Raw genomic sequence first — 23,022 nt, 5'->3', positions numbered from 1 at the left:
TTTAAGTATCTTTTTAATCTATAAAAATATAGATAAATATGAGGAAAATTATGGGTATTTATATAAGAGCACACCAGATCCAATAATAACTTATTTGGAAAATGAGAAATTTCTTTTTTACCTCCCACACTACCCAACCCCGCCCCTCTCACAATTTTTTTATACCATATACTTTATTTTACTTTTATAAAAAAAATTATAAAAAATCAGAAAAAAAATTCTTACCTCTCACTCCGACTCCTACTCCCACCCTACCCCCTACACAACCCCCCACCCTTCTCCCCTCAAATTTCAATTTCATATATTTTACTTTTTATAAAAAATGAAAAAAAAAAAAAAATCTTACCACCACCCCACCCCACCCTTCCATGAAATCCCCTCCCCCCCAAAAAAATAATTCAATTTCATTTATTTTACTTTTATAAAAATTTTATAAAAACTGCAAAAAAAATTCTTACCCCCCACCCCACCCCCTCCATGCCTCCCCCCCCCCCAAATTTCAATTTCATAGTATATTTTAGTTTTATAAAAATTTTATAAAAAAATTTCTTACCCACCCCCCCCTCCACGACCCCCCCCCAACACAAATTTCAATTTCATATATTTTACTTTTATAAAAAAAAAATTATAAAAAATGGGAAAAAAAATTCTTACCTTCCACCCCACCCCCTTCACGAACCCCCCCCCCCCCCCACACACAAATTTCAATTTCATAGATTTTACTTTTATAAAAAAAATTATAAAAAATGGAAAAAAAATTCTTACCTCCACCCCACCCTTGAAATTTCTATTTCATAATATCAATTATGAATATATGAAAAAAAAAAATTCAACTTGACAAAAGAAAAAAAAATTATAAACATTACACTTGAAATAATAATACACTTGAAAATATGGGCTAACCCATAACCAACCCACCCATATTTACCCACATGAAATATGGGCGGTTTGAAACCCAACCCGCTTTTGTTCAACCAAACCAAATCCAACCAAACCCACCCATTTGCCACCCCTAGGCGGAGCTACAGTGTTAAAGAGGGGTTCAGGCGAACCCAATAGCTTTTGCGTAGATCCCATATTTTTACTATAGAAAAATAGTAAAGGTAGATATTATTTACTTGCGAACCCATATATAGAAATAAGCGGACAATTCAATGGTAATGCAGAGGCTAGATAAGCTCTCTCTTTCCAGAGATGTGGGTTCGAAACCCCACTAGTGCCTATATTTTTTTCCCTTTTTTGCTATAATCAGCAAGATTCTTTTTTAATTCACTTTTTAAAATTAGAAGAACGTATAAATTGAACTCGTGTAGTTCTTTTCCTTTGGGGGAACTTTTTCCCCTCTTGCTATCATACAAAATATTATACAGAATTTCTTTTAACACTTTATATTTTAAAAACAAAATATAAGATTGACCAATCAATAAGCAAAAAGCAAATCAAATTCTCCCGATACTTGCTGCTACCATTCTTTTTCATCGTTTTCTTTCACAAAGCGAAACCCAAAATTAGATTTTCAAAATATATTAAATACTGATACTTGTCCGTTAGCTTAATGGTTATTATCAGGGGTGGCTCAAGGGTGAAACTAGTAAAACCTTTACTTTAGCCCCCCAAACTTTTGAGGCCCCAAAATTTTTATAGATGAATTTTATGATTTTATTTTTTCTTAGACAATATTGAGGATTGTAAAAAGAATTACAAAATTTTGTACAATAAAAGAAGAGAAAAAGCTATCTACTTTTTAAGAGCGATATTTAGAACTTTGAACTAAATTACTCAAAATCTTCATATTATTAAATAAAGTTTTTACAACAACATCTAAGGTAATGTATTTAAAACACATGACTAGCATCTTATTAACTTGAATTAATCTTCACTATTATAAATATTAATAATAATGTTACCATGTGAAGTAAATGCAACAATTATAGAAAAACAAAAAGGCAAGACTAGTTTTTTTATTTTTTTTTATTTTTATGTATGTGTATATACTTAAGGTCTCGGATTAAAATTTAGCTTTAGGCCATTAATTTTATTGAGACGCCCTTAGTTGTTATACATTAGCTTGAGGTCGTTGTCCTGTCTTAAAATTTCGAACCCCCAGCCCTCAAATCCTGGCTCCGCCTTAATAAACTATTTAAGAAAAATGCTGAGGAGAAATAAGTAGAAACGAAAGTAAGTTGTTCCATATAGATTGATATTTTTCTTTACCAGTGCTTGATGTGATTCACAACAATTAACAAGTTTCCCTCTTAAAAAGGTAAAAAGAAACACAGTTTGAGCAGATAAATTGGATTTCAATCAGCAAAATAAATTCAACTTTTAACAACTAGAAGCGAAGTATGAGTAGCAACACACCTGTGTTGGAGAGGGGCCTGCGTACAAAAAGAGAGGAAGCCGTTCTTAAACCCATTGGGGGTATATAAAAACCAAGGGACGTTTCAATTAACTATTGAGTTTCCAAAACCACCCCTCAATTCTCTTTTGTATATAAAAATGTTTTTCTTTCAAAATGAACTCCTTTGAAAATTTTCAAGTTTAGAGTAATTTTTTTACTTTTTTAAGAGATCAAATTTTTTGAGTTTAAACTTTTCAGAAAATAGTTAAAAGCAAAATTTTTAACAAATACTCAAGGTCGTAAATTAGTGGTCAATTTAGTAGATTGAATTATGAGGTCTTAAGTTTAAATTTCAGCAATAGAAAAAAATACTATGTGATTACTTCTCATATATTCAACACTCGATTAAACTCAACAAATGAGTTTGCAATATGTTTGCTTTGTAATTGAGAAAACTTCTTTTCATAAAAATTAGTATTGGATTATTTTCTTTTTCAATTTTTTTTAAACTTTTCGTTAATGGTTTCATGAGCATGTCCAACTCAAATAATTTGCAGCAGGGTCATGTCAAATTCAACCTTTCAAGAATATAAAAGTTGAATTCAAAAGGATTAGAAAAATCAAGCTTGAATTAATGATTTCTACCATGTCAAGGCAATACTCCACCGCAAAATTATATTTCTTTCCTGCTCCATCAAGTTCCTTTCCAACTTATTTTATATATACATATATAATACACTTTAATTCTGTAGAGGTCCTATTAAAGTTTTTAGAAACATACCTATTATCAGACAAACCCATATTTAAGCAGGTAGTACAACCCACACACTACCTCATTTTTTCACATCATTCTTCTAATTCAAAAACGTAATTTTTACTTGTTTTCACCATTTTCTCCCCACTTCATAAGTAACTATCCAACAACTCCAAATTAGATCCACCACTAACCCCACTTATTCCTTCTTCCCATAACAATTTTGACGACAACCTTAAAAAATCACAACATGACTCTTATTTGGGTCGCATGAATGACTCTTATTTGGGTCGCATGAATTGTCGGTTACCTCCTCTTGCTACACGCCCTTCATATTAGCCAAAAAAATCCTGATTTTGTTATACTCATTGCAAAAGATTATGTACGTGATTGATTATTGTTTATTAATTTAGAAAATTTGCAGGTGTATGTCTAAAATTAACTTACATACAAAACCAAGTAATTTAAATTTGTATATTAGTTTGAACAAGTAAAAAAGGGAAGAAAAATAAATAAATAGCAAACTAAAACTCGTTACACATGGATGCACAAATTTGTTGAAGCTAAAGCGAGGGTGACTCGAGTAAGGATGGGTAGGGAAGAGGTTGGGTTAATGATCATTTTAACATGGTGGTGTAACGATAATTTTTGTGGCAATAGATAAATTTATAAGTGTAGAGGATAATATTGTTATGCAGATAAAAACTTGTACTAATCAATCTGGTTATAAAAAATCATATGCACTTGAAATTGTATTCATTTTCCTTAGTCCTTTGGAAAAAAAATAAAATTTGCAGGTCAGATATATTTTAGGCAAAAAATAAGTAATGAGTAGAGAAGAAGAAAAAGAAAGATCAATAGACTTTAACCTTGTTGGTGAGGTTCGAACAGTATGTAATCCCTTCCCCTAAAAATGTAATAAAAATAATTAAAAAAAAAGAAAAAAAAAGAGAAAAAGATCCAATATGTAGAAACAAAAAGAAAGAAAATGAAAAAATAAAATTAAGGCAAAAAATGTTTTTAAAAAATAATGAAAAAAAGTTATAAAAAATTAACTTACTTTTTCCTCTCATGCGCTTTCTAAACGTGTAAAACTACAAATATTGCTCACATGAGCGCAAAAAAAAAAAAAAATGTATTAAACCAGTAAACCACTTTAAATTAGTTTAGGAGTGCTAAAATTGCTTATGTAGTTTTTTTTTTTTTTTAAAGCAGAGAGACGAATTTGGAGGGGTATTCATGTATTATCCCCATTTATTTCATTCAAAAAATACAAACAAATTATATATGCGGTCAACCACTTGATAGGACTTCTAGCCTTCGTATAACTTCAGCCACTTTTTTTTTTTTCCTCCAAACAAAATTATTATTATTACTATTACAATTATTGCTAAATTGATTTTTTAGTCTTTATAAATTTATTTTAAAATTTATGCCTTTCTAAGAAATATTATTTTTACAATTTTTTCAAAATAGCACACAAATGATGTAAAATTTACAAAGATCATTTTCTTTTATTTCAAATTGTAAATAACCATGGGAGACCATTTTCTCTATAATTATTAAATCAGTGCCACGTATTTTTCGGTAACTAATACTTAAATTAGTGAAAATATCCGCGCTCTGCACGGTCATGAAAATTTTCATTGAATTTACAATCTAATACTATTAGTTTTCTAATGGTGAACATAAAATATAATTACTTCAAAAAAAAAAAGGGGCAAAAAACTCCATCTAATCTTAAATGAAAGCAAATGTACTAACTATCATGAGCATGAACATAAGATTTAAAAGAACATCCATCGGAACTAATTACAACAATTTATACGTGAAGACCCTTAAGCTTTTTATTGCTCATGTGACAACTTTAGATATGACCAAATTGATGAGTAATTGTAATAACAGGTAAATAAGAAGAACGAACCGTCAAAGGATGTTGTGTAGCGGATGGGGCTACTCATCTTTTAACCAGAAGTCCCGGGTTCGAGCACTGGGTATGAAAAAATTCTTGATAGGGAGCGCTTTCCCCCAAATGGGGCCCTACGCGGCGCGAATTCGAATATAGTCGAGCTCCAATGCGCGTATCGGACACCTGTGAGAAACCAAAAATAAATAAATAAGAAGAATGAACTCATTGTGATGGGGTTATGTTGAAAATACTTCACATTTAATGAGCGACACTTGTATATAATACTTTTGGTGCCAATGTTTGGTAGTATACTTTCCTAGTGTAGCCATCGCTGCAAATGCCCGTATTTTTCAATAATAAATGCATTTTATTATTGAAAAAAAAAAAGTAACACATACTCCATCAAAGTATAGTAACAACAAATTAAAGGTTTAAGTACCAAAAAAATTACTTTCAGCACATACATATTAAAGTATTGTTACTTAACCGACTTGTAGAAGGCGAAAAGATATCACTTAGTGCGGGCAAACTTTGAGCTTTCTAATACAAGAAAATTGCAGTGTCCTAACAATGGATTATGAATTTGTTAATGCAAGTAAATAGAAAGAATGGGGAGAAATGAAAAAAAGAAACTACCAAAAAATTGTTCACGAAAAGAAAAAACAAAACACAATTTGGTATCAAGGAGTAATCTTTATCACAAACAGATGTACTTTAATTAAGATTCAATTCTTGTCAAATAGTAATGATATAAAATTAAATAAAAACACTCCATCTCTCACTATCTAAAAATTCTACTTTTTTTTTTCCGGATGCAAGACCTTGCAACAAAAACTGCACATAATATTAAATGAAAGGAAAAAAAAAAGGTTAAAGTATCCAATTGTATGTTCAAATAGAATAATTAATTCATCCGGTGCAAACATGTGGTCTAATTCTCACTGCATAAAGCCTTTTTCATTTTGTATCAACTTGAGAACCTTGTAAATTCAAAGGCTCAAAAAATCATACGTAACTTATAAAATAAAAGGAAAAAATCATAACTACAAAATAAGAAAAGTGGGTGTCCGAAAAATGCTTAAATAATTATAAAGTGCAAAGATCTTGATCATTACTACATAATAAAGAACGTGAGTATCCAAAAACATTTATAAAAAACACTAATTGAATGCAATGCATGAAAGGAGAAAAAATGCAAGGAATAAATGAAAGTGTAAGAAAAAAAGCCAAAAAAATGAGAAAAAAAGATAAATAGGATTAACGATCTTTAGATATGGAAGAGAGATGCGCTATATTATTAAGAATAATATTTACAACTTTATTATAGATACATATAGATTCTTTGATATATATATACCCTTGTTAGTTCTTCGTATACTCTTCATATTCTTCATTATCCTACTTTATTATAACAATAATTAAAAATTTATAATTAGGAATTAGAAAAAGTAGACAATCAGACCTTGAGTGGAGAAAGCAAGTAGAAAGGTCGGATATTCATCTTTACCCGAAAAAGTGGAGTACTTATTATTGAGCTATTAAAAGTTGTTGCCCAGATACATAAAAGTAGTAAGGAAAAAAAAAATGTGAATGATGGCCATAGAAACATATCATATCACCTTATATATGTGACTTTATAATCGTGAATAAAAAAAAGTATCCACTTATTCCTTTTGTTTTTTTAGTAAAAAAAAATATTCACTTATGAAATTAAAAAAAAATGAATTTTATCTTTTCAGATTTAGCCCTATTAAGTGATTTGTGATCAAATCACTATACCTATTTAATTAGAAGCAATTTAGTCAAATTACTTATTTTTATTTATGCATTAATATTTTTTTAAGGGTTTATAAACAGCTAATCGGGCATTCTTTTTTGATCTAGATGGAGTATTATATTATATATAAATATAGATAGATTGTTTTCATAATTGACGTACTTTGATCATGTTCCTACGGAATCAACCTTTTTTATTATTGGAATCAAACTCCATAATCAACGTTCCAATAACAATCAGCCAAAAAGCAAGAACTCCATAAATAACGTTCCAATAACGTAAGCCTTCATTTCTTTATACTACTATGTAATCACTCCCGCTCATTCCCCCAGCCCTGTTTTGCTAATTCTTCCTGTCTCTGAAAACCCTAAAACTAACACTAAATAACTTAGTTCCAATAGTAATCAGCCACTTAATCTGAGAAGCTGCTTTAGCTTAGCATTTAGCTGTGATCTTTACCAAATACCCATTTGAGCTATTACACGTTTTGGTAACTTAATTGCTTGAAGGGAAAAACCATTTCTTTCCTTGTAAGTTCACATATTTAAGCTTTTTTTTTTCTTTTTCTTATAGAAGTATTGCTTTAATTAATTGTTTGTTTAGTAGTTGTAATAATTGGACACCCTTTTCCTTATTATGCTTACTCTTTTTTTCTTTTTCTTTTTGGGGAATCTTTTTTGTTTACTTGGAAAGTTGTTTTCTTTGTGTTAATTTAGCTATGAGTGTATTCACTTGTTCCACCTTTATAATTATAGTTTTCTGATTTTTGGGTTGAGAAATTTTAGGGATTTCTTTCAGCATATTTTGCTTGTTGAGTTGGTGACTCTTGTGAAGTGGGTTTTTGCTTTGATTTTTCGTTTTCATTTTCTTTGTTTTAATCATTTTATTTCAGTGCATATTTTATTAAGGGTATGTCTGTTTGATGGTTAATTTCGTGATGGGGGTCTTAGCAAACTGAATCTCTTGGGTCACCCATGTCGCAGGATGAGTTAGAAAGCATGAATTTTCGAGAACATATGACTTTATCAGATGTTTTTATGGAGCATGGCAAGATGGGAGACTCTCTTGATGGGCTAAGAAGTTCGGCAAAAGGTGAATTCAAGAAGCTGAGGAAGAGTATTGATGAGATTTTAGAGGATTTCGATACATACTGGGAAGATGTCAATGATCGCTTAATGGTATCAAGAATGGTAAGTGACTCGGTGATTAAGGGAATAGTGACTGCGGTGGAACAAGAGGAAGCTGAGAGACTAGTGGCTAAGGAAACGGAATTAGCCAACTTGAAGGAGTATTTGCAATCTCATGATGGGGGTCTTAGCAAAATTGAATCTTTTGGGTCACCCATGTCGCAGGATGAGCTAGAAAGCATGAATTTTCGGAAACATATGACACTGTCAGATGTTTTTATGGAGCATGGCAAGATGGGAGACTTTCTTGATGGGCTAAGAAGTTCGGCAAAAGATGAATTCAAGAAGCTGAAGAAGAGTATTGATGAGTTTAGAGGATCCAAGTCTATGAGGAACATGAGCTCTCGCTCTGAGATGGTGGGACTAGAAGGTATTCTACAGCAGAAAGAATCTGGAATTTGGGTTCAGTTGGACAAAACAGTAAATAACTTGAAAATGATGTTGGATACCGTCTTTAAACGAATGGATGATATGCTACAGTTGTCCAAGACATCACTTGGTCAGTGGCAGGAGGAGCATCTAACCCAAGTGGAGATTGAGGCCATGGTAATGCGTAGTGTAATTCGGACTGTGCAAGAAGACTTTGAGTACAAATTGTGGGACCAGTATGCTAAATTGTGTGGTGAACGAAATGAGAAGTTGAATGACATGTCTAATTTACGGACGGAGTTGGATGCTGTTTTGAAGTCATTGTCAAGTTCAGAAACAGGGTATATGACCTCCCATGGATCGCATGATGCAGATGTCTTTACACGGAAGACATCAAGTGAGCATGTGACTTCTTCAACTTGGGATGGAAATGAAAAGATGGAGGATTCTAAGACTGATATAACTGAGAACTTTGATGATGCCACGTTGAAGCACATGTCAAAAGAGGAAATGGTGACCTATTTTAATAATATAATGACAATGATGAAGAGACACCATGAGTCCATTTTGCAAAAGAGAACCGATGAATATTTTCATCTAAGAGCAGATTATCTAAAGGTTAGAGGAGGCTCTGCTGTGCCACATAAGAAGGATAAGGGTGATGAATCTGACATTCTAAGGAAGAAGATCCCAGAAATTATATTCAAATTGGATGATATCCTTGCAGAGAATGAAAAACATCCTGCATTTACCCAGGAGACTCTAAGTTTCGGTAACTTGAAGGATAGGCTTGATAGCCTTCTTTCTGAAAATCACCAGCTTAGAAACTTGCTTAAACATAAGCAAGTTGAAGATAAGTCCCTTTTGTCCCAAGTTTCGGACGCCAATGAGAAGAGGCTTGATAGCCTTCTTTCTGAAAATCACCAGCTTAGAGACCTGCTTAAAGATACGCAAGTTGAAGTTAAGTCCCTTTTGTCCCAAGTTTCGGACGCCGATGAGAAGAGGCTTGATAGCCTTCTTTCTGAAAATCACCAGCTTAGAGACTTGCTTAAAGATACGCAAGTTGAAGTTAAGTCCCTTTTGTCCCAAGTTTCGGACGCCAATGAGAAGAGGCTTGATAGCCTTCTTTCTGAAAATCACCAGCTTAGAGACTTGCTTAAAGATACGCAAGTTGAAGTTAAGTCCCTTTTGTTCCAAGTTTCGGACGCCAATGAGAAGAGGCTGCAACATTCTTTGGTGGAAGCAGACATGCAACATTCTTTGGTGGAAGCAGACATGCTAAAACAGATAGGAGATCTCAATTTAGCCATGGAAGACTCACTGATAGAAGCTTCTGTAAGGGAAGAAGTGTATACCTGTTTTCTAAGGGATCTCAGTGGGGGGACAAGAAATGAAGCTGAGGAATTAAACTTGGGATTCGAGTTGCTTAATGATAGTAATGATACAGATGCTGAAAGTACAAAATTTGAAATTGAAGATTTAGAGATAGAGTGCCTCATTATGCAAGAAATTTGTGGAGTGATTTCCGGTGAAGGCATCAAGGAGGCTAAAGACATGCTTAAGAAACTGTATTCGGAATATTTGAATGAAAAAGACATTCGTATTTCTCTCGAAACAAAAGTTATTGAGATGGAAAACAAATTAAAATTCGAGGTTGAAGAGAAGGACAGACTGAAGCAACTGGTTTCTGAGCTGGAAATATGTGTGACTGAAAAGGAGAATTTAGCAACAGAGGCATCAGCTGCTCTAGCAAAAAAGATGGGTCAATTTGAGCAGGTGCTTCAAGAGTTAAATGCTGTGAAAGAATTTGCAAGTCAACAACAAACATTAGCTTCTGGGTGCAACAAAGAAGTAAATGTAGTAAAAGGCCAGTTGGCAGAAGCATTGGCACAAATTGAAGTATTGAAAGAGGAGGCAGCCCAACTAAATAAAAGTCTTGAGGAGAAGGAGGAGGAGTTAAATGCTGTGAAAGAATTTGCAAGTCAACAACAAACATTAGCTTCTGGGTGCAACAAAGAAGTAAATGTAGCAAAGGGCCAGTTGGCAGAAGCATTGGCCCAAATTGAAGTATTGAAAGAGGAGGCAGCCCAACTAAATAAAAGTCTTGAGGAGAAGGAGGAAGAGTTAAATGCTGTGAAAGAATTTGCAAGTCTACAACAAACATTAGCTTCTGGGTGCAACAAAGAAGTAAATGTAGTAAAGGGCCAGTTGGCAGAAGCATTGGCGCAAATTGAAGTATTGAAAGAGGAGGCAGCCCAACTAAATAAAAGTCTTGAGGAGAAGGAGGAGGAGTTAAATGCTGTGAAAGAATTTGCAAATCAACAACAAACATTAGCTTCTGGGTGCAACAAAGAAGTAAATGTAGTAAAGGGCCAGTTGGCAGAAGCATTGGCGCAAATTGAAGTATTGAAAGAGGAGGCAGCCCAACTAAATAAAAGTCTTGAGGAGAAGGAGGAGGAGTTAAAAGGAGCTAATAATTCTGAGGAGAAAAAGGGTTTCAGCCCAAAAAGGAAAAAAAGCAAATTTGTAACTTGGGCAGCTGCAACAAACTATTTAAGAAAAATGCTGAGGAGAAATAAGTAGAAACGAAAGTAAGTTGTTCCATATAGATTGATATTTTTCTTTACCTGTAAAATAGAGTAATATTAATTAGATCAAAGAATAAATAAGGTTAATTTAGTCAAATTATCCTTTTAATTAATATTTTCTTAAGGGCGTGGGGAAAAAAAAACGTGACACGTAAAATGGATCGAAGAAAGTATATAGCAGACATATACAAAATGTATTTTACGTATCATTACTTTAGTTATAATTAAAAAATAGAGTTTAAAATTAAATATATCTTCTAACATTAATGTTAATGTAAGTAAATTTCATCCATTTTAAACTTTTTTTTTTTTTTTTAAAATCTCAAGCACATGTGATGGAAGTCTTTGAGATGGAAAGAGTTGGACTTTTTCCTTATTGTCATATCAATATAAGTTGTTTGTCAATGGAAAAAAAAAAAGAGAATTTGTAAGAGTAGTAGGGAAACTTCATATCCAAGTTAATTCTCGTAATGTTTATATTTTAAGAAATAAATTTAGTTTGAGATTTAAATTACATTTAGGCTTCAAGATGTAACACTAAAAATTAGAGTTAGAGTTTGAAATTTGAAAATTAAGGTTTTAAGTCGTCCCACATCTACATGCTTGGTTTCATTTTACATTTATGGTTTGCGTCATACGGATTGAGGAACGATCCATAAATATTATTCACTTAGTTTTAATTTGTTTGTTTTAGTATTATTTGGACCGTCAAAAATATTTTCTTTAACCATAATTTTTTTCCAAATATTTTGAATTGTTAAATATTGTGACTTATAGTACTTTTATATATTTTCTTAATATATAAAATTTGTTTAAAAAGATCCGGTCTATCCCTCTCCCCTTAATGAATGCTTCCTCGGATCTCCCATTATCGGCCCCTAGAAATAATATTGCCAAGTTCTCCACTGCTTCTTGCAATCCTAGTACAACTTCTCCTATACCCCTCGATAAAGATTTCTCTTGGATATGGCAACTCATTTGCCCTAATAAAATCAAATTCTTCCTGTGGCAATATTATCATAATCGCATTCGCTGTAGAGCATACCTTCACCATATTGGCATAAATATAGATGACCAATGCCCTGTCTGTCGAAAGGAATCTGAAACTATCAATCACATTTTTACCCAATGCATAGGGATTCGAAACTTGTGGAGAGAACTCAACATCTCCTTTCATGATAATAGCTAACTCCACTGGTTGGATCACATTCGAAGGAGCAATCCCTCTATCCCATGCAAGTTAACCAAATGGGAGACTCTTTTTCCCTTTGTAATATGGTCTATTTGGATAACTTGTAATCACAATAACCACAACAATACTGATATCAAGATCACCTTAAACACTATTCTACATCGTGCCACTGAATATTCCCTCCTCACTAAAAATGAACCTCTATACCAACCAAAAAAAGGAAATTAAAATCAGATGGCATAAGCCTCCACTCAAATGGTTTAAATTGAAAATTGATGGTGCCTTTGATTGCAAAAGTAATATAGGAGGCATTGCAGGTCTCTTCAGGGATCATAATGGCGATTGGATCACTGGTTATGGATGTAAATGTTTTGCTAACTCTCCTCTTCATGCAGAATTGTTAGCTCTGGATCATGGATTACAGGTTGCCATCAATAGAAACTTACAACCGCTGGAGATTGAAATTGACAGCACGGATGTCATTAAAGCTCTTTCTATAGGAAATGACACTTATTCTTCTCTTATCTCCTCTTGCAGATGGTTGTTGTCCCAGTTGCAGAACATACTGATCAGGCATAGCTTCAGGGAGGGAAATCATGCAGCACACCTTTTGGCAAAGGAAGCTTCCAAGATGTCCCATCTAAATGTTAGGAAAAACTATGCTATTTCACCTACTAGTGTTGTTCACCAGCTAAGTTTGGATAAGTCTAGTACTATGTTTTAAGTATGTAAGTGAAGACAATGGTAACTATCTAGCTAGTTTGGGTAATGAAAGTGTCCTAAGAGACACTACTGGTACTTGTAGTATGATTACCCCCAGGTCGGGGTCTTAGTATTAATATAATATCTATCCTTCCTGTTCAAAAAAAAAAAAAATTGTTTAAAAAGAAATTGAAAATTCTATTTCCAAATTCAAACTGAACGTTAGTTAATTTGATCCTCGTACTTCAAATTATGCCAAACAAATTGAAACAAAGAGAATAATATAGGAGTTGGGGTTCTTTTTTTTGCACTGATTGCCCTTCATTAGGGGTGGTCTTTAATTTTTGCCCTTCAAATTGGTGATCTTTTAAGTTTTACCTCGAAGTTGTGGGCTTCGAGCACTGCTTCAATAATAAAAATAAATAAATTCGCGCGCAAATTTTTAAAATCGAGTAAAATTTGCATGGGCAGAAATTTTGCCTTTAAAGACCACCATTTTGAGGGGTAAAAATTAAAGACCACCCCAGCAAAGGACAATCCTGCAAATGGCCCGTTGGGGTTTAAGTATTTCCTTTTATTTATTGTAATAATTTTGAATTTTTTATCAAAAGAGGCCAATAATACTCTCTGAGAAGGCAATGGGCGAATGCGGATTGAAGAAAAAGAAGAGGAAGACGTAAGGGTGTAGACATGGCTGCATTAAAAGAGTACAGAAAACGCTGCCATGTACCATTAAATGACATCAACGAGTTGATTTTTTCAGATCGTTCAAATGTTCCTCGAAGTTTATTAAATTACAAGAATACTAAGGGTATCTATAGTAATAAAGTCATGATTAAACGTATAAATATTGGGATATATACTATTAATCATGCGTTTGGATATAGTATTTATTATAGAATAATTATTTATTCATTATTCAATAAAGAGTTAAATAGATCATGTACTAGTATGTGTGTCCTTTACTTATATAATAGATGATTTAGTGTATAGAGTTTAGCTTATACACGGAAGATTAAATCGTCGGTTCTTATAAGTGTAAAATTTCTGCTCACAATCTAAGATGAAAATTGGACAAAACCATCGGTATGATTGTAGCACAAGATTAATATAATGTATCTTCATTATGGGAACGGTATAGTTCCATCTTCTTTGCTATTACATTTTGTATGTAGTGAGCGGACCAAGTAGAGATAAGTGTTTTTGTCTTGAATATATAAAACAAATTCTCTAGTTCATTAAATGTACTTATACTTTTAATCTTGATATAATTATTATGATTAATGTGATTTGTTCATTATTTTGATTTATTAAAAGGTACGACTCAATTGGGTTTATGTATTCCTGGTAAATTGGATAATGACAAATTACATTTGTGAAATAATAATTGGTTGATAGAATCTATATCTCGACTTTGAGATTGATGATACCCCTTTATGAATGCTTATAAGTCTCATGTGAAAACCCTGCAGGTAAATTTTGTATTCGTCACATGATGTAATTTAAGCAGAAATATAAAGATTCAATTAGTCAATGAATTAAATTGTCAGTAATTTAATTTAATTGATTGGTAGCTGCAATCTTAACATGGGGAGTTAAATAAGTTTTAGTGTATGATTTCGAAATTGAATTGAGGAGTGCAGTTACGATTTTTTAGTGGAATAATTCGTAATTTATTATGATAGGATTAATTCAGTTTTTTGAATTAACTCCATAATAGGAAGCCTCGTTAATTAAATTCAGTGGTCCCTGCTGTGCCCGAATAATAAAGACAACAACAACAACAACAACAACAACAACAACAAATATTATCCCACGCATGTGGCTAAAAATAAACCTAACCCCCACCACGACGGGTAGGGCGGTTGTTCCGAAAGACCCTCGGCTCGAGAAAGAGAGAGGGAGATAAGAGGAAAACAAGACAAAAGGTCGAGATAGGGCCAAGCATATCGAAAACAATATGATAACACAAATACCAAAAGCGAGAAAGTCATGGTAGACCAGTCCGGGCATAAAGGAGCGACCAAGGTTATTTGTCTAATAGAAAGCGATCCACCCGTCTTCGTTTTCCTATTCATAGGTTTGTATCAACTAAGTCTCTGTCTACTTCCCACGAGTCTTTTTTGCAATTTCATCCATCTTTTTCTACTATATATAAATAAAATAATCAAAGTACCAACGGCCCAACAAATATAAGCGACAATCGGATGCATAAACCAAAGGTAATAAACAAATGAGCGAATAATAAAGAATTAAATGAAATATTATTTCTTGGTGGAAAATAAAGACCCGACAGGTTTTGGAAAAGGGTGAAAACTCTAAACCTGTAGTTATAAAATACGGGTCTTATTCCATGAGGAAGCTAAGGGTTTTACAAGTTTCTACACTTTTTTCATAGAAATTTGCCCACACGAATTTCATAAATTCTGGTATTATTCCAGTTACACAGCAGAAGACTATGGAACTGAAGGATGACGATCTCGTGGATGGTGTGTGTTAGTGGTTGAAGATTCGATTATTGATCGCGGTCACGCTTCATGAGATAAGTATCAATTTTATGTTTGATTAATATATTGATTATGGGTTGTTTATATTACATGCATGTTCGATCCTAACTATTTGTTTCCGCTGCGTATGTTTGATTTCCATCAATTGGCATCAAGAGCCCGTTTGCATCTAAATAGATAACCTATATAAAATATTTGTATATGTGTGATTATATACATGAATATGGTAATTGTTTTTCAGTTTGCTTTAATGTTTGAAGCATGAAAAATTAATAGTGGTGAGATGAACTTGGTGTGACAGCAAAAGTAAGTTTAATCCTCGAATTAAAAAAAAAAAGATATTTCGTTTGCCGTGTTAGAGTTCGGATCAGACCTGATTGACAAACAACAAAATTGTTGGGAACGGTGACCTTATTCCGATGGCAAATTTTAGACGCGGGGTTTTAACGAGTAAATATTAAAACTCAAAGAAATTAATTGGATTTTTTCTTTATATAAAATCATTCCTCAACTAAATATGTACAAAAAAAATATGACATGACAATATTAATTAATTTTTTTTATGTCATGTAGACATGGATCCCACAAATTAAAAAAAATTATATTTTAATACCTTAACATCCACCCACCAACCCTTCATCTAAAACTCATTTTCTTTGTTGTTTCTACCTTATTTTTATGTGTGCTCTTATTCTTTTTCTTGAAATTATTTTCTAATTTATTTATTGCATTGTCCTTCTTTTTAGTTTCTACAATCTTGCTTTTCGTCTCTATTTTCTTATCTTTCTACTTTGTTTACGATATTTATTTAATAGATAAGACTTACTCATACAAGATATTTACACCAAATCAATATGTATGAATTTTATTATAATTAAGAAATAAATAAAATAAAAATATATGTTAATTAATCATAATTAAAGAATATATAGAAACAATTTGAATGTTATTATTGGTCCGGGCATTGAAAGGAAGAGGCCACATAGTACCGGTTGGACCCTTTCCTTTTGTAAGCAACAACAATTTTTTTTTTTTTTTTTTTAAAAAAACAACAACAATTTTTTTGGTTAATATACATTGGAACTAAGGTTAAAAATAAATCCGTTGGCATTAGTGTTTTCAATGAATCAATTGAAATTTAACAACTTAGCTCTTACGTGAAGTGTCTAAAGTAGTTGATTAATTTTTATACATTAAATTTTAGAAAAAACTGAAATGTATATCCAAAATTAAAATATGAATTTATTTTATTTTATTTTATTTGTGGGGTCCATGTTTACATGGCATAAAAAAATTGATTAATATTGTCATGTCAAAATTCTTTGATGACACATTTAGTTGACAAAGTTGAGTGATTTTATTAATATGTAGAAAAATTTAGTGATTTTGCCACATAATTACTCAAAGTTGAGTGACTTTATGAGATATTTACTCGGGTTTTAACCCTGATTCTTGTGAAAACCTACCATTATGTTTGCTTTTTCAAAATGGTTGCACATGGCAGATGGTGGTTTGAACAAGTGGGTTTAATCCACTACAAGGTGTAAGGTTGATTGCCATGTTTTGTTTAACATTTTTAGTACTACCAGCAAACTATGCCTGTGCGATGCACGGGACCCAACATGATTAATTGGTTACTCAATTTAGTTAGTCTTTATGGTTTGTGGAACGGAGGGGGTACTTCATTTATTAATTCTTAAATAACGTGAAAAGCCAAAAGTGAACAAGTAAAAGCGTACGGAGGAAATAAATATGTGTCCGAGAATTAAAATTGAATTGCATACATGTATACATGAGAAGAGAATAAATATTAAGCAAGAACGTGAAAAGTCAAAAGTGAACAAGTAAAAGTGCACGGAGGAAATAATTATGTATTGGAGAATTAAAATTGAAGTGCATACGTGTACATATGAAAAGAGAATAAATATTCAACACTATGACATATATCTACATGAGATTTATTAATTCTTAAAGAACGTGAAGTCAAAAGTGAACAAGTAAAAATGCACGGAGGAAATAAATTTGTGTAGGAGAATTAAAATTGAACTGCATACGTCTATACATGAGAAGAGAATAAATATTCAGCAAGAACGTGAAAGTCAAAAGTGAACAAGTAAAAGTGCACGGAGGAAATAAATGTATCGGAGAATTAAAATTGAAGTGCATACGTCTATACATGAGAAGGAAATAAATATTAAGTACTATGACATATGTCCACGTGGGATAAAAAAATAATTAGGTAAAGTGTACAAGTTATATAGCTTATGGTACAAGCATTCATTGCGTGTACAGTTTGTAAAGCTTTTGGTACAAGTTGGTGATGCTGTGTTAGTCTATAATGTGAAAAGTCAAAAGTGAACAAGTAAAAGTGTACGGAGGAAATAAATATGTGTCGGAGAATTAAAATTAAATTGCATGCATGTATACATGAGAAGAGAATAAATATTCAGCAAGAACGTGAAAAGTCAAAAGTGAACAAATAAAAGTGCACGGAGGAAATAAATGTGTCACAGAATTAAAATTGAAGTGCATACGTGTGTACATGAGAAGAAAATAAATATTCAGTACTATGACATATATCCACGTGGAATTTAATAATTCTTAAAGAACGTGAAAAATCAAAAGTGAACAAGTAAAAGTGCATAGAGGAAATAAATTTGTGTAGGAGAATTAAAATTGAATTGCATACGTCTATACATGAGAAAAGAATAAATATTCAACAAGAACGTGAAAAGTCAAAAGTGAACAAATAAAAGTGCACGAAAGAAATAAATGTGTCCGAGAATTAAAATTTAAGTGCACATGTTTATACATAAGAAGAGAATAAATATTAAGTATTATGACATATGTCCATGTGAGATTAAAAAATAGTTGGGTAAAGTGTACAAGTTATATAGCGTACGGTACAAGCATTCATTGCGTGTACAATTTGTAAAGCTTTTGGTACAACTTAGGTATAATGTGTTCGTATTTTGAAAATAACTTTTAAAAATATTCTAATTGTTATTATATATAGCAACATATACACTTATATAGAAACTAGCAATACAATAAAAGTTGTTCATCGATGTAAAAGAAAATTAGTAAGAATATGAGGGAAAACATGTTTAATCTATTTAATTGATATCCATTTTAATTAAAGTATCCAAACATAAGTTTGTATATATTATTTTTTTGCAAAAAATAAAATATTTTTATTAAAAATTATATATTAATTATTATTATATATAAAACAAATTGTTACAAAGAAATCAAAATTAGAAAGATATATGTTATATCATTAATCACCATTTTACTTTAGTTATAAATTACATTTTAAAATGTAAAGAAATAATAATTGATGGAATTAAGTATATGAGATGGATAAAAGACTTGTCGACGTTAACATATCTTCTTCTTCTTTTTTTCTCATTAATTATTCATTTTCAAATTATTTTCTAAGGCTATTGAGACTATACACCAATAAATATGGATATTATGATAAAATATATACTTTAATTATTAAGTTGGTCAAGTTATGTGTAGGAGAATTAAAATAAGTATAAAAATTTCGTCCTCTCTTCACGTTTAAAATATGAAAATGGGGAAAATTAATATTTTTATTCTAACATATTTTTATTTTAAAGTATGAAACTTTAATATTAACGACTACGCATATATTATAGGCGTACATATTTGTATACATGTCATCCTTTTTCTTGTATTCCTTTATTTATCTGTTACACCTCGGTAATTTCGTGATGTTGTGTCGTGAATGGACTAACGTCGGTCAAGGCGGACACGAGACCTTCACGACTACAAGAGGGTGATTGGCAACCTTAACATAGATACGATAAGATTTTTAGGTTATCGGACCAAACAGTTAAGAACCATTGTTGTTATAATGTCCATATATTGAATTTTTTTAAAAGCAAAACTAATAAAATCCAATATTTTTATTTAAATTAATTAAAAATATATTATAATTTTTTATATTATACAATTATAGATCAAAACAAATTCAAGGGTTAAACAAAGAAGATGAATAGAGGTTGAAAATCTCCTTGGTAGTAGTGGAAAGATATATGTTATATCATTAATCCAAGGTGAGTATTATAAATTTTAATGAAGGGTGTTGAGTAGTTGAAAATATAAATAATATATGTATTCTAAATGGTTAAAGATTCCGGAAGTGATAGATCAATAATGTTTAAAGGGGGAAGATATTATGGACGTTGTTGTAAATAAGTTATATGAGGAAAAGTATTGACAATGAAGCTTTAAACGTAAGGGATAAAAGTCACAATCTAACTTTCCGAACTTCACATGTTTTAGGGCTTTTAGTCGACGTTAACAAATATCTTCTTCTTCTTATTTTACTCTTATATGTTGATATATATTATTCATTTTCAAATTTATTTTCTAAGGTTATTGAGACTTTCCAAGCTTAACGTTCTAAATATAGATATTATGATAAAATATATATTTTATTTATTAATTATAAAGCATATGGCTTGAACTTATGAACGAGCTATATTACAAGTCAGGTTATATCATGGAACAACGATCTAATGATGATGAATTAAAAAAGGTTTACGACCTTATGTATAACTTTTTTATCTGCATGCTACGTATATTATATATGCTATAGATGCACTCTCTTCACGTTTAAACTCCCGGACGCGGGATGCCGGACGCGACTATATGGATAATGGATCGGGCCGTACGTTCCAGGAAAACGACAATACATGATAAAAGTATGCATGCATGGCTCCGCCTTAAGAGGCAAGCAGTTACCGCTATCTTTTTCATCTTTGTTTTGTCTTCCGTGCTTCCGTTACTTTATATGATATACTTACATACTCGGTACATTGTTAATATCTTTGTGCTCAAGAGAAAGAAGTCGGACTAATATGGTAATTATTGATTAGTATGATATATTCTTTTGTGTCACTTGATGTCGCCGTGACCTCAAAGTTTCGGTTAGAGGCTCGTGGATAAAGGTAATGTCGTATGCATATATTATAGGCGTACATATGCTTTGTATGTGGATATGTGTACATGTTTATCATTTTTGAGTTAAACGATTGGTATGATGTATGGTGCTCGGTATCTAGTTCCGAGTACCCGTCACGGCCCTCTAGACGGGTCGTGGCATTATCATGGGGACCATCAAGCTAGGCAACACAAGAAGAGTAGGGAGAATCATGCGAAGGGCTGGCCATTAATTTCCATGGAATAATGAGTGATGTGTGTTCTTATTATTAATTTTACCCTTTAATTATATTTGTGTGTTCTTATTATGGTAAAATATATACTTTCTCTGTCCCATATTACTTGTCACTTTTCCTTTTGCACGCCTCTTAAGAAATCAGAAGTAAAAGATATATTTTACTATCTTACCCCTATCTCTCTCCAATAAATACATTCTAATCAAAATTGACTATTTTCAAGAACATTTATTACTAAGGGTAAGATGTGAAAGATTTAATTAATTTTATCTTGGTTCTGTAAATGAACAAGTAATTTGGACATATATTTTTAGTAATGTTGAGTACTTCATTTTATTAACAAGTAAAAGTGCACGGACGAAATAAATATGTATTGGACAATTAAAATTGAAGTGCATACTTGTGTACATGAGTAAAGAATAAATATTCAGTAAAAAAGGAGTTTAGTAATGTGGCCAAGTAATATGGAATGAAGGGATTACTTCATTTATTAATTCTTAAAGAACTTGAAAAGTCAAAAGTCAACAAGTATAAGTGCACGGAGGAAATAAATGTGTCGGAGAATTAAATTTGAAGTGCATACGTGTATACATGAGAAGAGATAAATATTCAGTACTATAACATATGACCACGTGGGATAAAAAAATAGTTGGTATATAGCTTGTGGTACAAATTTTTCTATTGTTGTGTTAGTCCTCTCTTCACACTTAGATATATTAGAAATAGAAAAGAAGAAAAATATAACATAGAAAAATAGACATATATTTTTAGTAATGTGGCGAAGTAATATGGACGAAGGGAGTACTTCATTTTTATTAATTCTTAAAGAACGTGAAAAGTCAAGTATAGAAATGTGGCCAAGTAATATGATACAAAGAGAGCACTTCATTTATTAATTCTTAAAGAACGTGAAAAGTCAATTAATGTGGCCAAGAAATATGGGACGAAAGGAGTACTTCATTTATTAATTCTTAAATAACGTGAAAAGTCAAAAGTGAATAAGTAAAAGTGCACCGAGAAAATAAATACATGTCGGATAATTAAAATTGAAGTGCATACATATATATATATATATATATATATGGAAAGAAAATAAATATTCAGCAAAAACGTAAAAAGTCAAAAGTGAACAAGTAAAAGTGCACCGGAAAAATAAATATGTGTCAGAGAATTAAAATTGAAGTACACACGTGTATACATGAGAAGAGAATAAATATTAAGTACTATGGCATATATCCACGTGAGATTTATTAATTCTTAAAGAATGTGAAAAGTCAAAAGTGAACAAATTAAAGTGTACGGAGGAAATAAATTTGTGTAGGAGAATTAAAATTGATATGTCTATACATGAGAAGAGAATAAATATTGTTAGAACACGAAAAGTCAAAAGTGAACAAGTAAAAGTGCAAAGAGAAATAAATGTGTCGAAGAATTAAATTTATTACGTCTATACATGAGAAGGGAATAAATATTAAGTATTATGACATATGTTTACGTGGAATATAAAAATAGTTGGATAAAATGTACAAATTATATAGCTTATGGTATAAGCATTCAGTACAAAAGCTCAGTACAAATTTGGAGGAGGGCTGTGTTCGTCCCTCCTCCACGCTTATATATAATAAACTAGTTATGTCGGGCCCAAACAAGATATAAAAGTAGATATTTCAATTAAAGAAATATAATTTGTGTGCAAGTGTACAACAACAACAACAACAACCATATCATTGTATACAAGTGGGTAATTATGTTAGTAATAATTAAATTTCATATAAGTATATTTTCAATATATGAAATTTTCATTCCACTCCTTTAATATTTTAACTTTCATTTTGATGAAATTATTTATAATCAAATGTAGTTGACATTTATAAGTTATGTATCCTAATTTTTCTGAAGTTATTTAGCTCTAAATAAATAATCTATACATAGTTAATGAACTTTTAAGACAAATACATAATTAACTTGTGCGGCGGATGGGCTGCTCCTCATAATTAGGGATTACAATGGATATGGAAAAAATCTTTGGAAGCGCTTCCCCGAATAGGCGCGATACGGTGCGAATTATCTTGGATTAATTGGGCTTTGGAGAAAATCAAAGAACATAAAAAATGAGGTGTTCGATAGCTTTTGAAAAGTAGACCTTAAAAACAAAAAACAAAAAAATTGACTTAAATAAATAAGATTAGGACCTAAAAGTAATTAAAGTTTTAAAAAAAATATTTTTTTTACAAAAGTAGTTTTCTTATATATAATAGTAATATATTTTATAGTTCGAGTACATGGCCTTATTCTCTTATCGCATATGAATTTAGTAGTACTACTTAAGAGTTAAGACTAAGATTTTTGAAATCATTGATTTTTTTTTTGATTTTATAGATGTGAATTATATTATTTCATGGATTGAGAATTATGATTAATAAATAGGATATACCAATGTTGTTTATTTATTTGAGTCATTGGAATACTCTCAATGTATTATGAAA

General features: G+C 31.5%; 2 protein-coding genes, 1 long non-coding RNA gene and 1 pseudogene across 4 annotated transcripts; 3 read left to right on the top strand and 1 right to left on the bottom strand.

The window, feature by feature from the left end:
- The first annotated feature begins 6,955 nt into the window (after window positions 1-6,955).
- Window positions 6,956-23,022, top strand: part of LOC132042043 (WPP domain-associated protein-like) — a 37,672-nt pseudogene continuing 21,605 nt past the window's right edge.
- LOC132042061 (uncharacterized) lies at window positions 9,352-9,724 on the bottom strand. The gene is made up of 2 exons (XR_009411335.1): window positions 9,586-9,724; window positions 9,352-9,450 (listed from the first exon to the last, which is right to left on the bottom strand). It is a non-coding gene; the product is annotated as an uncharacterized LOC132042061 (long non-coding RNA).
- LOC132042029 (WPP domain-associated protein-like) lies at window positions 9,613-12,987 on the top strand. 2 transcript variants are annotated; one of them, XM_059432669.1, is made up of 3 exons: window positions 9,613-10,150; window positions 10,592-10,928; window positions 12,655-12,987. In XM_059432669.1, exons 1-2 carry the CDS (start codon window positions 9,613-9,615, stop codon window positions 10,918-10,920), a joined length of 867 nt encoding a protein of 288 aa, XP_059288652.1. In that variant the 3' UTR covers window positions 10,921-10,928; window positions 12,655-12,987. The 2 variants fall into 2 exon arrangements, with proteins under 2 accessions (XP_059288652.1, XP_059288657.1); XM_059432674.1 differs by lacking the exon at window positions 12,655-12,987 and having other exon boundaries at window positions 10,592-10,963.
- On the top strand, window positions 12,311-12,841 carry LOC132047681 (uncharacterized). The gene has a single exon (XM_059438689.1). It carries the CDS (start codon window positions 12,311-12,313, stop codon window positions 12,839-12,841), a length of 531 nt encoding a protein of 176 aa, XP_059294672.1.

The sequence above is a fragment of the Lycium ferocissimum genome, chromosome 2 (genome assembly GCF_029784015.1).
Source record: "Lycium ferocissimum isolate CSIRO_LF1 chromosome 2, AGI_CSIRO_Lferr_CH_V1, whole genome shotgun sequence".
In the NCBI taxonomy this organism is placed as follows: domain Eukaryota; kingdom Viridiplantae; phylum Streptophyta; class Magnoliopsida; order Solanales; family Solanaceae; genus Lycium; species Lycium ferocissimum.
This window is presented reverse-complemented; position numbering and strand designations above follow the sequence as displayed.

Coding starts and splice junctions, on each gene's coding strand:
- LOC132042029 (XM_059432669.1), top strand. CDS start 9,613: ATGCTAAAACAGATAGGAGATCTCAATTTAGCCATGGAAGACTCACTG. Junction 10,151..10,591: donor TGCTGTGAAAGAATTTGCAA/GTCAACAACAAA, acceptor AAGAGGAGGCAG/CCCAACTAAATAAAAGTCTT.
- LOC132047681 (XM_059438689.1), top strand. CDS start 12,311: ATGAACCTCTATACCAACCAAAAAAAGGAAATTAAAATCAGATGGCAT.